Source organism: Cyprinodon tularosa, unplaced genomic scaffold, assembly GCF_016077235.1.
Source record: "Cyprinodon tularosa strain WSP-4 unplaced genomic scaffold, ASM1607723v1 ctg291, whole genome shotgun sequence".
In the NCBI taxonomy this organism is placed as follows: domain Eukaryota; kingdom Metazoa; phylum Chordata; class Actinopteri; order Cyprinodontiformes; family Cyprinodontidae; genus Cyprinodon; species Cyprinodon tularosa.
Window position 1 is genome coordinate 371173 of NW_024038998.1, and position 17368 is coordinate 388540.

The window sequence follows — 17368 nt, forward strand, 5'->3', positions numbered from 1 at the left end:
CTTGTTTGTGTCTGAACTCTATTATTCCTGCACCCCTCCCCCTTTTTTATATATATATATTTTACAATAAATGACATTACATAAAAACAGGTGTGTAGTAACTTGCTAGATTTACTTGAATACGTTTAAAATAAGAGTACTTTTAGGAGCTGTACTTTACCTTTTAAATTTACTGCAGTAATATTGAGTAACATTTCTAGTTTACCTACGACAAGTTGAGCTATTTGATATCAAGGGAAATTGCAGAAAACTAGGTCTTGTCAACATTTCATCTTTTCCTAATATAAATGCATTACTTACTGGTCTCCATGTGCATGTTAAATAATCTGAAGTGTTTCTTTTGCACAAATTTTCGATATTGTAATGTTTTTATTTCGATTGCATCATTTTTAATATAAAACGGACTACTATTAGGTGAAAAATACTTTTTTTTTTTTTACTTTGCTTCTATTTTCTCATTACTAAGACACCCTATATTGATGAATGCCCACTACTTCTGCCATCAGAACATTTTTATTTTCTGGTAAAGCATAAAAGCAAAACATCCTAAACTTAAAAGCCTGTTAGCAGCATAATTCAGAGGGGGCTGCACATCCTGATAAAGGTTTATTGGCAGTAAAGCTGAAATGCATCCAATATGAATACTGTGTCTAAATAAATCTATTATCAGTTTATCCAATGAACAACAATTTTGTTTTATAATTTTTTTTATTGGACAGAAGTAGTATGTCAACCTCAAACATTTCAGTCTGAAGTGGTCTGGACTTTGGCACCATTAGTGGTACATCACTGCATACATATAAGAATTGCTTCTTTAATTTGAAGCTGTTTTACCCACATGAACTGTCAGCTGTTCACATTTTCCAAGATACAAAAATACTTAGAAAAAGACATTAGTAAAACCTTCATGTGAAAAAAGAAACATAGAATGTGGATACTTGTCCAACTGGAACAAAATATTTCGAGCTAAGATGAATCTCTCATACATGGGCGGATCTACAGGGGGGCAAGGGGGGGCAGCTGACCCCCCAATATGGAGCCTTGCCCCCCCAGCTGCCCCCCTAACTTTGATGATCCAAAAGCCGTACCTGTAAAAACAACCTGCCACTATGTTCACAGGCTTCTCAAAACAATACATTTACCAAAAGGTTGCAATTTAGTTTTTTATTTTTAATGTATTATTTGCCACCGTCCCTCAAATACTTAGCTACGCCCCTGATTCAAACGTGCAGAGCGCAGTTCGCGCTCAGTCTGTCTGACACACACACAGTCTGCAGCGTCGCGGTGGCTCTGTAGTGTGCAAACCAACTGGAGAGACTGAGCTGTCCCAGGGCATCTGAAGGTGAAGTGACTTTTACCAGGTGTAGTTTAAACACACGTTTCACTTAAAAGTTACATTTGTAGTCAATATCTGCTAAAGACGATTAGCAAAAACAGCGAGTGTGTCGGTCAAATCCTTCCCTCGGGATTTGTAAGAGCACTCTTCCCTTTGATTAATGTTAAGAAAAAAACAGCTTAATGAAAAAATACAAAATATTTTTTTTATCCATAACGTTAACTGATTTACTGATGGTAACCGTTATGCCGCCGTTACGTTACAACACGCAGGCTACAGTGTTGATTTGATTAGCTGAGCAGTCCTATAAATCCAATTCCTCTCAGATAACGCAGCAATGAAACCAGGTTATAACTGGGGAAATAACAAATACAATAGAATTAAGTAGTCTAAACATAACTGGTGTGTGAATGTGATAAATCTTTCTCATTTATATTTGTTATATAGGCTATACTACAATACCTATATATATATATATATATATATATATATATATATATATATATATATATATATATATATATATATATATATATATATATATATAGGTATTGTAGTATATGCTACTTAACTTATAAGTTCCATGGCCCTACAGTGTAGGCTAATGAAATACAAGGATAACCAGAGGTTTTCACATATTGACCTTTGCATGCAAATATTACTTCATAGGCCTAGCCATGAAAAGGAAGGCTAAAAGTGGGGATATAACCAGCTTTTTTGCAAAGAAAATTCCAACAAGTACACAAGAGGAAGAGCGCAAGGGAAATGAGGGAGAAGGCAGTAAACTGGAGAGCCCAGGAGGGTCAGTGCAGGAAAAGACTGAAGGAGACACAGAAATAAGTGACGAAAAAGAGGAAATACATGAAGGAGACACAGAAATGAGTGAAGGAAATGAGGAAATAAGTGCTTGTAGTCCACTGCATCTTGGACACAATTATTATAACAAATAAATTAAAGGGATTTTGCTTGTTAGACTTTTACTTTTTAAAAGATGCAGGTTTTTTTTGTTCGATCACTGCACTTTGCTTATTCTGTTGTAAATTTAAAAGAAAAACTTTGTAGTGTGTAAGGGCATGATTAAACAACAACTACTGTAGTTTAAAAGTGTTTTGTGTTTATTTGGTTAAAGCAGCTCACATATAAGGATTCCCATGTACCGTCTACTTCTGCCACCCTGCCAAGACCTCTTGCCACCCCTTCGCCCCCCCATGTAAAATTTTCTAGATCCGCCACTGCTCTCATACAAGGCTACATCTCTATTGATAAAAGAAAATATACATTCAATCCAACAATTATAAGCTGTAGTGTGCTGTGTTACTGTCTGTAAACACAACTTAAATAGGAAACCATTCACACCTGGATATTTTTACTGCCTGGACATTTTGAGCTAATATTGAAACGATTGGCCAACGCCCAAGACAAATGTGGTTTCAAGTTAGACTTTGCCTTGATACGTAAAGTTTTAAAAATATACATACAGCAGCTACAACATTTTTGAAAAAGGCACTTCGACCTAAGGCTTTCTTCCTGGGGTGATTTGGACAAAATATTTAGTTGCTTTTCTTTGCTGTAATTGTAGCACTAATTTACAGTTTCTGGCTTCCTGCCACAGGCATTGTTTTATTGATCATAGTTCATACATTTTACATTAAGTTTAGTTAGGATGATGCTTTAAAAGACTGACGTCAGTCAGTTTGACCAAATTTAAAAGCGGTATTAACCTGTCTTCCTCAGACGAATAGAAACACTCACTTTATTACATGGAAGTGGTCGAATCATGAAGGTGATGTTTGTTTTTTTATTAATTGTTACTTTAACTCAATTCAGCAGCTAAATGATTAAATCTTAAGACAAACCTCATTGTATAATCATCCCAAACAAAGAACAAATAAAAAATGGACTGGATCAAAAACCAAACTTATAGGAAACCTGTGAGCTTTGTGCCAGGAAACCAACAACCTTCAACCAGCTTTACCGTCTATAAATAGCAGACCTGTCCAATATCCAGCCAAAAACTCTGAGGTTGAGGAATAACTTTTGGGAAAGATTTATGTGGAGGTGTATGTATAAGTTTGAGTTTGTATGTGAGCATGGATTTAAAAAAAGTTAATTTTTGTGCTCAGTTAATGTTTTAAAAAATTAATTGAAGTTGTGTGTTTTTTTTTTTTTTTTGTAGTCCACTCTGGGACAAATATAAATAAAAATATCTACAGCGAGTTATTCCTTCTGATGATGAGAGAACATGAAGCTCCAGAACTTCAACTCCTAATAACATCAGGTCAAAGTGCACACATTGTCTAACGCCGAGTCTCTTCAGTCCACATAGAGAAATCTTGTGGGTCATTTGTCCTTATTTCTCTCAGGTTGTTCCCCTTCTTTCAGCGTCAGTCGTTCCATCCCTTGGTCCACTTGAGCTTGGCGGTGTTTGCGGACCAGGTTACCGCCTGCAAAGCCGAGGGCGCTCCCTCCCAGAGCAGCCACCCCGGCAGCTTTGAATCCAACCAGCAGGCCGAGAGGACCTCCTAATGCACCGCCCAGCAGAGCCGCGGCGACTGGCAGCATAGCCAGCTTGTAGCCAACCGCCTCGAGAGACAAGAAGAAGAGATACGCTTCGGTTTTAATTTACCTCGCACACCTTTAGAGACATCAAGACATTGTGGCTTAAAGGCACCCTGTGACAGAGTGTGCATGCATCTACCCTTTCATGATCACTCATCAATACACAGAAGCTTGAAGCTTAAAGGAAAAAAAACACCAACAAGCCTGCATGTGTAAATAGAAACATTCGCTTCCACAGCTGCATCAAAGCCTTTTTTTAACTATCTTCATTTAGGAGAAATCAGAGAGATGTGGCCATGTGTTATTACAGCGGTTATCATCAGAGTAGAAGGTGCTTTTTGCTGATGGCAATTAATGATTGATTCTCTGACCATCCTCACACACACACACTCACTTGATTAACACTTCACCATTAAATTAATCTAGTTCAAAAGCCAGCATTGCTGGTCCACACCCCTGTGGCAGTAGAGGGAATTTTAATTTCATCTGAGCTGAGTTAAAAGGACTCTGGCTATAGAAGTCATGGAGGAGGGAGGAAATGAGCGGGTTGTATATATAAGTCTGTGTGTGTAAAATAGTGTTTGACCCGATTATAGATTACAAGCTTTCAAACACGTTGAAACATCTGACACCTCTCTCATCTGTTTAATCTCTCAGCAACCTCTACTGTGCAGCTTTCTACACCCACCCAGCCGCCTCACATGACAGGGAAAGCGTTTGCTTGTTTGTCTTCACCTCCTGCAAAATTTCTTTGAAAAACATCAATGTAAAATCATTGTTTTATCTTATTATATTGACCCTTAAGTTTCATGAAAAGCTTGTCCCACCAAATACAGGGTTTTGGGTTAATTTTCATATTAATATGATTGCTTCTATTAATCAAGACAGCGGTGAGAGAATGCTGTTTAAACAGAACTGAAAGGCTATTAAAATAGGTAGATATTTTTGCCTGTAGCACTTTTTTTTAAATGCATTATATCCCTAAAGTAAAACAAACCCTAGGCTACAAAATGCAACTACCTGGATCTAATGAAAGTATCCACAAAAATTTGCATCCCTGTTGATCAAGAGTTAGAACTTTAAAATGTTTTAATAAAGTCAAAGGTATAGTGGAGGATTTTTGTGAGTCTAAAAAAAAAAAAAAGAAAAACAAAAGTGCCCTCTGCACTTAAAAAAAATGTACATGAGCAACCCTGTATCCGCTCCTAAGAGGGAACGCCTATTAAACGCGTGCGAGAGCATGCAGGAGCCCATTTCTCCTCGTGCACGCCTTGTTTAAAAGTTACTGTTTGCATCGCTCATACAAGCTTACTTTCCAAAAGAAGATTTATAAACTTCCACTATCTCAGACTCACTACCGCTAAGTGAAAGTGGGGACGAGCACATAGGATGGCCTTACATCAACATATCACCGCAATGATTGACAATTAGGAGGACCACTTATTTAGGTGATCCACCAAGAAAAAGAACACCCTCCACTATACCTTTAAGAAATAATTCACAAAAACAAGCACAAGTGCACCATTAACCATTCCTATGACGTAAATGCAACTATAGCATTTTATTGCAGTAGTGGTTTTATTCATTAGTAGTCTGACGGGATGCAGGGCAAAGAGGAAGAGGGGAGGCGTGCATTGGGGGAGGCCCAGGCAGGAACTGAAACAGAGATAGCTGGGTCTCGGACTATAGAGTAGCTACTGTATCTGGTGCAGCCGCTCCATCACTGAGCCACGCAGCACTCGCAGTAAATTTCCTCCTACTATTCCGCTTTCCTGGAGGTAAAAATATATAGATTCATAATCTCTTTGGGCATCCCTCAAAATGGGAGAGATACAAGAACACATCCAATCAGAAAGAGCAAATGTGTTTGGTTTGTGATCAGCTACTCTCCAAAACTTGCCCCAAATCAACTTTAAGATTAAAGTAGATTCACATGTTGGTGGGACAGGAAAAAAAGAAAAACAATCACTGCTGAAAAGCTGTGTGTGGTATAATGTTACAGCTGAAAAAAATAATGCAACCACTTTTGGCATTTACTTAATCATATATAATTACTTTAACACAATTGTTTTATGTCCTTCCCTGCTAACATGAAACAATTGTGTTAAAGTAATGAAATATGATTAAGTAAATGCAAAAAATGGTTCAGAGCTTTTACGTGCTAATAACGGAGGAGTTAGCGGTAATAAAAGTTAGAATGAAAGCAAAGTATCAGTATCACCCAGCTACACAAGATTTGTATATTTCAACCAATATAACACAAATAACTTCCTATATTTAAAATGTTGAAGTTTATAACAAAAGATAAACATCAAAACAAATACTGATGATGAGCTGCCTTAAAAAAAAAAAAAAGTTTAACTCGAGAGGCAAACTTTTAAACCAGTGTGTTACTTAGGTTTAAAGGAAGGGTTGTTTAATTAATGTAGAGAAAAATCACGCTAGGCTAAAAACCTTTAGACGTATGAGATTCATACGGAGGGCAGTGACTGTCCTCTAGTTTACATTACAGGATGGAGTAACTGCTGAGGAAATGATGAAACAATCATTTAAATCTTGCACACATGCACCAACATGTAGGTCCTGCCTTGTTAGCCCCGTTATCCAACGTCTTTATCACTCCCCCTCCCCTCCTCTCCCTATTTCCTTAATTGCAGCTTTCCTCCATATTCGAAGGGATCGATGGGGACAAACGCTGTGGAATGGCTGGGAGGCAAAGTGCCATCGATCTCCCCATCTCCCAAACACCATGCAGACCCACACATCAACACACACCCACCCACAGGGGATCATCAGGACATAAACACAGATACATAAACACCCACCTTCCCCAGGTTCCTGGTCCCCTCCTCCACGTTGACTGCTGCTGCGTCAACGTTGTCCTCTATGCTGTCAATCGTCTCCTGCTGGGACTGAAGCGCAGGGTGTGCACATTAAAACACAATCATATTCCAACACACACACACTCAGCTGAAGTCACCACCTGTTGTGTTCAAAGATTTCTTTTTTCACCTAAACAAATTCTGCTCTACAGAATGATACGCAAAAGCACGTGAGGCTGGTGTAGGTATATAAGAACTGGGATTTAGTCCAACTGTGAGCGCTATTGTGTGGATCTCATGAAATATTCAGAAAGGCAGCTGTCTCTCTCTCCATGTGAGGACTGAATGGACACAGGGGCCAAACAACAAGTAGAGCAGAGCTTTACCTTTGTTTCCACTTCCTCCTCAGAGTCAACCCTGTGCCACCTTCACCTGCTCTTACAGCACTAAAGGAAACTTCCTGTTTTTTTCTGATGGTTTTGCTAGTATTACGCACATTCCTGCAGAGCCTCAGACTTTTGTGAAGCCGTTCTGTCATGTTTATCGTCCTAAAGGCTGTTTTTATTTTGTCTTTGAGCATAAAAGCTGAGACTAAGAGCCAGGCATAGAATCTCTGCCATAAACTGATATATTTGTCAAGAACCCATTAGGGTTTTTCCTCATTTCCTTACAAAATGCAAATAGAACAGATGTCAGATCTTTGTTGATACAATCAATTTTGATAAAAAAGATCTAAAAGTGAGGCAACTACATAACCAATTCATCTTAGAATAAACCAACGATGTTTTGGTAAATATTTAACATTAGTCAAAAATTTTTGGAGGAAAAAAAGCTTGGACGATCGACGGTTGGTGGAGAAACACTGATAACCGTTTGTTTCTTTCATCTTTAACAACATCAAAACCTAAAAAAAAAAATCTATTTTCTAAATAGATAATCTAATGACTAAAGATTGGTGGAAAGTTCTGAGGAAGGCAGACGAGCAGAGAAACTCAGCCTGTAAGGTGACACAAACAAAGAAACAACCACACAGTCACTCAGTGTTTCCGCTGGGGCTCAGCCTGCTGGAATATTTCTCCCCAGACGGCATCTCTCGCCCTAGAGACGCCACTACATGTCTATGCTCTTTTTGCCTCCTGCGTTTTTTTTCCTTTTTAAACCAGCTACATCTTAACCCACACTCTCACCGTTGTTAATCTCTCCTGCCTCTCAGCCTCCCTGCTCCTCTCCTTCCATCCCAGAGGAAAGAGATAATCTGAACCGTCTGTTCTCCACCTGCTCTGTTACATCCCTCTTCTCCCCCATATGACGACCTGCTATCCTCCCAGCAATCCTCCCTCCTTCCTTCTGCAGAACTCTTAGGTCTCTCCTCGGGCCCCTGCCTAGGACCTCTGGGGCCCTTCACTCCTGAGCTGATCTCTGAGGAGTCTTTCCAGGCAACACAAGCCTGTGCTGCTCAAACATACTGAGAGTCTCCTGCAAACACTGGAGGTGAGATATAGATGGAGAAATGCATATAGTGCAGAAATATGGGTGTAGCAGCCTGCAGAGCGTTTCTACTCACATGGACGAGCATAGAGAACTCCGTCACTAAGCCGCTCAGCTCCTTTAGGTCCTAAGGAGAGAGAATATAAAGTATCATCTGAAGAAAAAATGTACTACAACACCGGAGACCTTATTACAAGCCGGATTGTCATAGACGGCGTCACGATGAGGGAAACTGTAGATCCCACTACAGTCCTCTTCTTTTTTGCAAGACAGCTTTCCTGTTTTATGTTCAAGTTTTAAGTCATAATAAAGAGCTGCTACAAAGTAAAATATCTCTTAATATCTATATAATTTTTTAATAATTATATGGTAAATGTCCTGTACTTATATAGTGTCTTTATTCAAGTTAGGAGACTTGACCAAAGCGCTTTACACTACATTCATTCACCCATTCATACACACACTCACACACTGATGGTGGCAAGCTACATTGTAGCCACAGCTGCCCTGGGGCTCACTGACAGAAGCAGGGCTGCCATACACTTGCGCCACCGGGCCCTCTGACCACCATCAGTAGACAATGCAGGTGAAGTGTCTTGCCCAAGGACACAACGACAATGAAAGTCGGAGTCAGGGCTTGAACCGTCAATCCTTCGATTTCAGGGCAAACTCCTACAGGGCAAACTCCTACATCCAACGCCACTGTTAGTTTTTCTAAATATTTAAGACCATCAATCTAAAAGGGAGAGCAAAGAACAGGAGTGGCTTCCTAAAAATGACCCCAACATCACCTTAAAGACCCCAAAAGAAAATCTAAAGCACCGCAAACCTTGCTTTATACTTTAACTATAATGAAGAAAGTGGTAAAAACATGACATAAATTGGGCAGTAAAATTCCAAACTACCTTGAACCCACATTAAAATAAGCTCCAGAAAAGATCCATTTCATGTGTCAGAAAATATCTTTATGAACACCAACAATTTAGGTGGTGTTTGCATTTCAGAGTAAGAAGATCATACAAACTGCAAAACGTTTTTGTTTTTTTTCTATACTGAACAGATCTTTTAAAAGTCACGTTGCAATTTTTCTAAGCAGATTTTGGGGGTTATAAGCCGACCCCACTTTGAGCCGCTCCACTGTACCTCCTCCAGGTTATCCCAGGATTCAGCCGCATTCTGATCCAGTGGGATTTCGGGAAGCTGAAGCTGAATTTGCCTGTTCGACAGCAAGTCCTCGATGGCCTCCTCAACATCATGGTAGCTGCTTGACTGAGTGATGGAGGGTCTTGCAGCCGGTTGTGCTGCAGGGACAGGCGGAGGTGGGTTGGAGTGCAGAAGCAGGAAGTCCTGTGCGGCGGCTGACGCTCTGTCCCTTATTGGCTTGACGAGCGCTTCAAGAGCTTCGCTGTCTTCTGGACGGACTCGGCTGCAGAGCTTCTCCATCTCTCTGATGTTTGCTCTGAGTTGCTGCAGAAGGACAAATGACTCCAAGGTTACTAAGAGGGAAATTTGATTATATTTGGTAAACTTGTAATGAATAAATAATTACATAAAAATTTTAAAATAAAGTAGTTATGAACTTTTAAGGAACTCTTTTCCTTAAAGGAATAGTACACCCAAAACATGATTAGCCTTCATTTTCTACTCACCCCCATGCTGAACAAAACTCTGGAGTACTTTTTTGATATCTCAAATGCATCTGGAGATCTGGGAGGCTTCTTGCTGTCTGCTGACATTCAAATAATGGAGGTCTATTGTGCCCGAGACAGAAAGGTCCACAAAAGTCCACAAAAACGTGTCAATATTCCTCCATACTGCTCGTCCAATGTAATCCAAGTGTCCTGAGTGGGTAGCATCCAGAATTTACTCGAAACGAAGTCATTTAGAACGTTTTAGAGCCTAAACAGTAGTGTATAGGATTTCCTAATAGCGCCCCCATGCGCGCTCACGATTCTACGGAAGCCGGCAGACCAAACCGGAAGGAAGTGCGCATTCAGCGTCTGCTCTGCCGATAATGCAAGCGTAGAAGAAGAAATGTGCTGTTTACCTGTGCAAAGAAAGAAACAACGAAAGAAAAATGTCTGAGGACTTCAGTGTTGAGGAAGAGCATGAGTTCTTTGCCGAGCTGAATGCGCTGGTTTGGTCTGCCGGCTTCCGTAGCGCCGTGAGCGCGCATGGGGGCGCTATTAGGAAATCCTATACACTACTGTTTATGCTCTAAAAACATTCTAAATGACTTCGTTTCGAGTAAATTATGGACGCTACCCACTCAGGACACTTGGAATACATTGGACGAGCAGTATGGAGGAATATTGACACGTTTTTATGGACTTTTATGGACCTTTCTGTCTCGGGCGCCATAGACCTCCATTATTTGAATGTCAGCAGACAGCAAGAAGCCTCCCAGATCTCCAGATGCATTTGAGATATCAAAAAAGTACTCCAGAGTGTTGTTCAGCATGGGGGTGAGTAGAAAATGAAGGCTAATCATGTTTTGGGTGTACTATTCCTTTAAGAGTTCATTAAGGAAAAGAGGTAGGAGAAGGAACCTAGATTTATTTGGTACTGCTAAAAGTATCAATAGCACTTATTTGTTCAGATTATCGCATTTTGTGTGATTCTGCTTTACTTTAAATACTCTAAATGAGACCATGAAGTGCTGCCTTCTCTCAAAGAAGACAAACATATATACCTTTCAAAGTAAGACTTTCTTTGGTGAAATTAATCAAAAGAGGATTTATTTCTTAAGGGCTTAAACCAGAAGTAATAAAGTAAATCAGAGCTCTTAAAAAAACAAAAACAACTAACAATCGGATAATGTTTGAAATAAAAAATGCTGACTTTTATTTATCTTCTATTGTTTCTTGAATAACTTTAAAACACCTAAAGGGATCAAATGCACCATAAGTAGGTTTAGTAAGTTGGGCTTTAAAATGAAGGCTGCATGTAAGCTCTTCTTTAAATCAAAGAGGAAACTTAAATGTTTGAATAACTCAAAAGTAAGCTCCACTTTACTGATAAATCAAATGTTTAACTAAAAAAACGAAAAAATTCAAAAGAAAGGCTTGATCTCCTTGTGTAGATTATTAAAACAAGAAATTAAACATTTTAACTGAAACCAGGTACCACAGAATTGGGTTACATTGGCCTTTCAAAATAAACCTTAAAGGTACTCATTAAATAAAAGCCTTCATAATTTATAAAAATAGATTATTGCAAAGTGAGATTCCACATTACCAAGTGAAGCTGCTGTCCTTAAATAAAAAATAAAAATAAATCAGAACTAAGATTTTAAAATAATCAGAATCAGAAATATTTCATTAATCCCTAGCGGGAAATTCTTGTATTGCAGTGCAATCGTTTACAGAAAAGAGAAAATAAAATCGTAAGTACAGATAAGATACAAGAATAAAATAAAAATAATATAAAAGCATTACTTTGTGTTTTTCTTTTTCAAGTTTGACTATGTGTGTTCTTTATTCAATCAACACATAGTTATACTCTAGATTTCTTAATTTTTTGAAGCCCAAAGGTGAGATATGCTGGTTCTAAAACTGTCTGGAGAATGCAGACAGTAAAAGCTGACAGTAGTGGACACCATCATGGAGTTTTCTAGCTGGTTTAGTAATTGGTTTACAGTGTGCATTCAATGCCAGGCCTGTCTGTGTGTTCTTGCTTACATGCGTCTGTGCCGGGTTGTTTGCAAGTTGATGGGAGCTTAATAAGGTTTAGATATGAGGCTGGGGAACACAGGAAGTGCCCTGAGGGTGACAGAAGGATTATATCCCAGCCATCGACCCTCCAGGCTAAAGCATGACCCGGGCTCAGTGGGCCAACCTCCTGCCGGTAACACACTCCTTTACTTATACAATATGAATAAACATACGCCCACAGTCGTGTCTTCGCGTGCATGAAACGGAAAAGACACACTAATTAACAGAGAGGCAGACACGTCTCACACCTGTTAGCCTGCAAATTAACCGCGCTTGCAATGTGAGCACACATCCTAGCACATGAAAGGAGAGATATTCTATGTAACACAGTGAAGACTGCTAAGAGAAGAGAGTGGAGCATGAATAAACATCTGATTTCAAACATCTCCTCTGAGGAGTCCATCTACCCGCCTATGTATGGGACATATGAACACAAAAACACCCACATACACAGACCAATATCTAAAGCAGGAGCGCCAAACACGATCCTGAATTACCGCCATGAAGACATGGGAAAGCACTCCATGAGCAATCCCAGGGGGGTTAGTGGAGTAACGGTGAGAGGATAGGTGTGTGCCTGTTTGGAGTCATTTCACCTTCAGAGACACGGAGGCTTCCAGGCAACATCATCCCAGGAGGCTTTTCACACCAACCATGTGAACAAGCACGCAAAGAAGTACATGCAGGAGGTACGGTTCTCTAGACATGGCTTTTACTTGTTGTCCAGATTTTGACTTCCTTTAATTCCTTACATTTTATAGAGAGGGAAATCAAACATAATCTACAGACTGAGTGTGAAATATATTTACATTTAAGACATTAGCTGTTGGAATTTTTTAGGAATGCTGGAACATTGATAGGATGTGTGTTATAAACACCGTTAAAATACACATTTTTTGTTTGTCACAACCAGGAATTTCTGTTTTGCTTTACATTTTATAAGTTATAAGATATCAATCCTGTATTCAAATAAGAAACTTTTCAATGGACTTTTTAAGATAAAAAAGTTTTTTAAGATAATGTTGGTAGGTCATTTTTCTTAAGAAAAACCTTCTTTTTCTTAGTTTACTACAGTATAGATAAGCTATAACTTATAGAGTATAAACACCTGTGGTATAAAAATAGAAATACACACACTATATAAAGTATATAAGTTTTGCTCATATAGAAGAAAATTAGTGTACAATGCATTAACAAAAACTTACTAGGAATCGTTCAGGCGGGCCACATTCCACTGCTGCCTGTGCTTAATAGGATAAGGCAACCAATAGCTGCCCTTAAACTATGCTTTGATCTTTAAATTGGGAAACTCATTTGTTACAAGTGTAGGAAATGTTGAGGTCTACATTTAGATGGCCACAAAGTTTAAGACCATTTCTCACCAATATAAATTAATTAGATGAAGAGTAATATGGGTTAAGGGACATAGCAGTAGGTTAGAATAAAAATAAAGCCTATTAACTACATTCCTAATCTTAAAAGGTCATCTTAGCTTAAATGTTTTATAATCCACCTGAACAGTTCTGCTGGCGTTTATGTGCTCGTAATGAAGATGCTCCCATTGCTGGCACTGTTGATACTGTAAAGATAAAAGATCATAAATGTACTTATTCATTTTGATTCAACATCCTGGGTGTGATCATTTGAGCTGGCAGAAATAATCCCTGACCTTCAGTATGTTGCCGTGGTGTTTCTGCAGCCTGTCCAAGTCCGTGGGCAGAGCTACTTTAATGAACTTGTTGATGGGTCCCTCCAGACGCCTCAGCGTTAACTTGTTGCCTTCCTCTGCCATGTGTCCTGCAGAGTTACCCACAGCCGACCCCTCTGTGAAACTTGTATGTTGCAGCCACTCCGCTTTATCTCCTCGTGTCAACAAACCGCATGTACCGGCAGAGCTTGATCTGTATTAAATACACAATGCGAAAAAGTAAACCTTATGATGCAATAAGCACACCATCATCTCTAAAAACTGAAACCTGACAAATTAAAGGGCAAACTAAAGCAAGGAGGAAGACAGAAAAAGAAACTAAAGATGGCAAACAAAAACACAAGGAAAGTAAAGGAACATAAAATAAGTGGTATAAATAGATAAAAAGATTAGAAAAACAGAAGGAAGGAAGGAAGGAAGGAAGGAAGGAAGGAAGGAAGGAAGGAAGGAAGGAAGGAAGGAAGGAAGGAAGGAAGGAAGGAAGGAAGGAAGGAAGGAAGGAAGGAAGGAAGGAAGGTCATTGTTTGATTGTATTTTGGCTTTTGCTCTTAGTTTTACAGAAAGGCGCATATCTTAACCTTCCCCAGCTGAAGAATGAGGTTAGATTCTACAATATTTTAAAATTAATTAGGCCACATGTTAAAAGAGAAACATAAAGGTGGGCTACTTTTTTATTTTACTTACAAAAAAAAAAAAAAAAAAACAGGATTCCCTAATGCTATTTGACACATTAAGATAATACTCCTTTTTGAAGCACATGAAGGAATTTTGTTAACAGAAAATCGAAAATAGATTTATTATGTGAATTACATTATATGAACACATCTTATTTCTTAAGACGATTTGTGAAGATATACAATCCCACATTATTACCTGCAAAATAAGTACCGGTACATGCATTTCAGTTCTAAGTGCACCTTAAACCAGTGGAAAACTATAGACTTACACAAAATCTTACACATTACCTATTTCCAAATATCCAATATGACAGTACTAAGATGTGTAACATGTTACTAAACGTGTTTGTGTGTTTAAGACTCTCTTTGACACACAAAGATTCAAAAGCAATGTGCACATACAGTAAGGGACCTAACAAACACAGCACAATACAATAGTTAAATTATCTCTGAGATAAGAATGTTAACACTTACAAAACAGTGGAGAAAACAGATTCAATTGTTAAAAAAAATAAAATATGAATTTTTCGGGAGTTGATTAGATTTACCTTTTGGACAGGATCAACCAAAGAAAATTAGCAGATTATTTAGCAAAAACACAAATTGGTAAAGGTATAAAATACTGTAATTCAAATGGTAAAATGGCTTTGTGTCGATATTATTTATTAGTATTATTAATGACAAAATCCAATTTTGTTCAATTTCATAAACCAGCTTTGATAGATTACATTTTCCAAAGATAGGAGCAAAGCAGAGTTTAAATGATTTGGATTTTACATCAAGCAGTATTGTATTAAGCAGAGTTTGTATTATTTGGAACAAGTTAAGGGATAAATATGAAAATATGTTAAATATTAATCTGGCTACATGGAACTGATCCTTATAGGCGTAAAAGGTGACTAGGATAAAACATTTTTTGTTTGCTTAATCTTTCTGAATCTTTTTGGAGCTGGCACAGGTTTTATACACACATAAAAAACATATCTAAATTAAAAATTATTGGATTAAGTTTACAGCTATTTTTGTCTCTAATCTAATCTAACCAAGTGGGTTTAGGTTTATTTGTAAGCTACAGCTCCTCAATGTGTAGAAAAACATTATTCTAAAGACAATCAGGGCTTTCAGATCTAAACACACTGACAGTATGACATGCATTTCATCAAGTGCACACGCTTGCATGCTGCACTAATTTCTCCATTTTAAATGCATACTGTGCACTTTAAATGCATGAATACTGTGATGTGTAGATTGATAATTACATAGAGTAGAGTACATCTGTATTGTCATTACACTGTCACAGTGTAATGACAATACGAAATTCACTCTGCATTTAACCCACCCCCCTTGTGCCTAAGCAGTGGGCTGCTTAGGCACTAAAATCTATTTTTAAATTCAAATTTCTATACTTTGGATCACTAACCGAATAAGTCAGAGCCGGGCCGGGGGCAGCGCAAATGACCAGGCCCTTTATTGTAGCTTAACATTATAACATCATTTTGCAGCTGACACATAGCAGCAGGGCTTACAAGCTCCAGGACTTGTCTCCAAAACAAGGCTGCATTACTCACCTTCCTCTCCATTCCAGCATCTATTGTGCTGCTGATTTTCCACTGCGCGTAGACAATGCACGCACCAAGATGTATTTGGTAGATTCCTGCTTCTCAACTTTTGTAGAAATCTGTTTCCAGCCTTTTATTCCATTAACCCATGCATTATGGTAATACGGTCATTTCGGTTGGCAAAAAGCCAGCTAGGCTCACGGAAACAGCAGTATGATTTGGGGGAATTAGTGGTAGAGGTATAACCACTTTCCGAGAAACACTGATTGTCATTATCAGAGGGAAATGGACCTTTGGGTCTGCTTTGACCCTTCTGCAGATTGAAAGTATTTCAAGGCTTTTTTAGTTTAATTACTCTCTTCTCTTGCGCGGGGCCTCTGAGTTACGGGGCCCAGGGCCTATTGACAGACCTCAACAACTCCCCATTACTAAGGGGTGGACCTGTTCTTCCGGTTTAATTTGCACATTTTCTAAGCCATAACAAGGCTTTTATGGGCTACTCTAGAAAGACTGGAACTCAACACTAATCCAGACATTTTGAATTGAGAAAGATTCCTGGATGGGAAGTGAAACATCTTCAAACTTGGAAAACAAAGTCCAGTGGATTGTTCTTTAACTTTTTTTTTTTTTTTTTTTTTTTATAGAGCTGTTAATGATATTTAATAAACACAGCAGGTGTATTTGCAAAATATTAGTATTGCCATTATCAGACTATATTTTAGTCAATACTGGATCGTAAATAATATCAGTTGTATTAAACAAATTTGGGAAGTTGATTTAAGAGGCAGAATTTGTTCATATTTATATAACACAATTAACTTAAAGACATGAGAAAATGTATTGAATTATTCTGTTTATTTAGCAAACGATGTTGCTGTCAGCGCTGAAATTTTCATAAAAAATCTCAATATTGTCAAAATAACAATGTAGAAACTTGCCCTTAGTCTTATTTTAAACTGTTTAGCAACATGAAAATTAAATATCTTCTGGTAGATTGATTTATTAGAGACCGAGCTCTCAAAAAGTAAGAAAACCCCGCAGTGAGGCAACATAATTAAAACGCAATACATTACCTCTTACTGTTCCTTTCAGTTTTAACTACTGGAACCAGGTCAGGTCACTTTTCAAGAAATCTAAAGAGAAAGTGGAATCAAATTAAACAGACATTCACTTTACTGACAGCTCGGTCGGTAGCCTGAACGACTATACTGAAATGAAACATGTCTAGCGTCATTAAAAAAGGAAAACACGTTTAAATGAACTCAGATATTGGCCTGCTGCTGACAGATTGTAAACACCAGCGATAAAAGAGAAACTGCGAGTCTTACCCTTCTGAAAAAAAGCTCATTTAGAGGATTTATACCGGTGATGTTCGGCCTAAACCGTCAAACTGCTCACAAAATCAACTGTTATATTCAATACGAGAGTTTAGTCAACTATTTCTAATGTTCGCCCAACATTATTAAGTTATTTGTAAACAACGCTCTTCCCGGTACGGCAATGAAT

At 38.3% G+C, this 17368-nt stretch overlaps 1 protein-coding gene across 1 annotated transcript; it reads right to left on the minus strand.

Annotated features, from left to right (window-relative positions):
• Nucleotides 1-3435: 3435 nt before the first annotated feature.
• On the minus strand, nucleotides 3436-17368 carry stx17 (syntaxin 17). The gene is made up of 8 exons (XM_038291064.1): nucleotides 17191-17368; nucleotides 16936-16995; nucleotides 13588-13819; nucleotides 13432-13497; nucleotides 9349-9672; nucleotides 8282-8332; nucleotides 6721-6807; nucleotides 3436-3919 (listed from the first exon to the last, which is right to left on the minus strand). The coding sequence occupies exons 3-8, from the start codon at nucleotides 13708-13710 to the stop codon at nucleotides 3677-3679; spliced, it is 894 nt and encodes a 297-aa protein (XP_038146992.1). The 5' UTR covers nucleotides 13711-13819; nucleotides 16936-16995; nucleotides 17191-17368; the 3' UTR covers nucleotides 3436-3676.

Excerpts from the sequence above, each read along its gene's own strand:
- stx17 (XM_038291064.1), bottom strand. The coding sequence starts at position 13,710 with ATGGCAGAGGAAGGCAACAAGTTAACGCTGAGGCGTCTGGAGGGACCC. Across the intron at positions 9,673-13,431 it reads ACGCCAGCAGAACTGTTCAG|CAACTCAGAGCAAACATCAG; the intron begins GTGGATTATAAA and ends GTCCTTCTGCAG. Across the intron at positions 6,808-8,281 it reads AGTTCTCTATGCTCGTCCAT|TCCCAGCAGGAGACGATTGA; the intron begins GTGAGTAGAAAC and ends CCTGCGCTTCAG.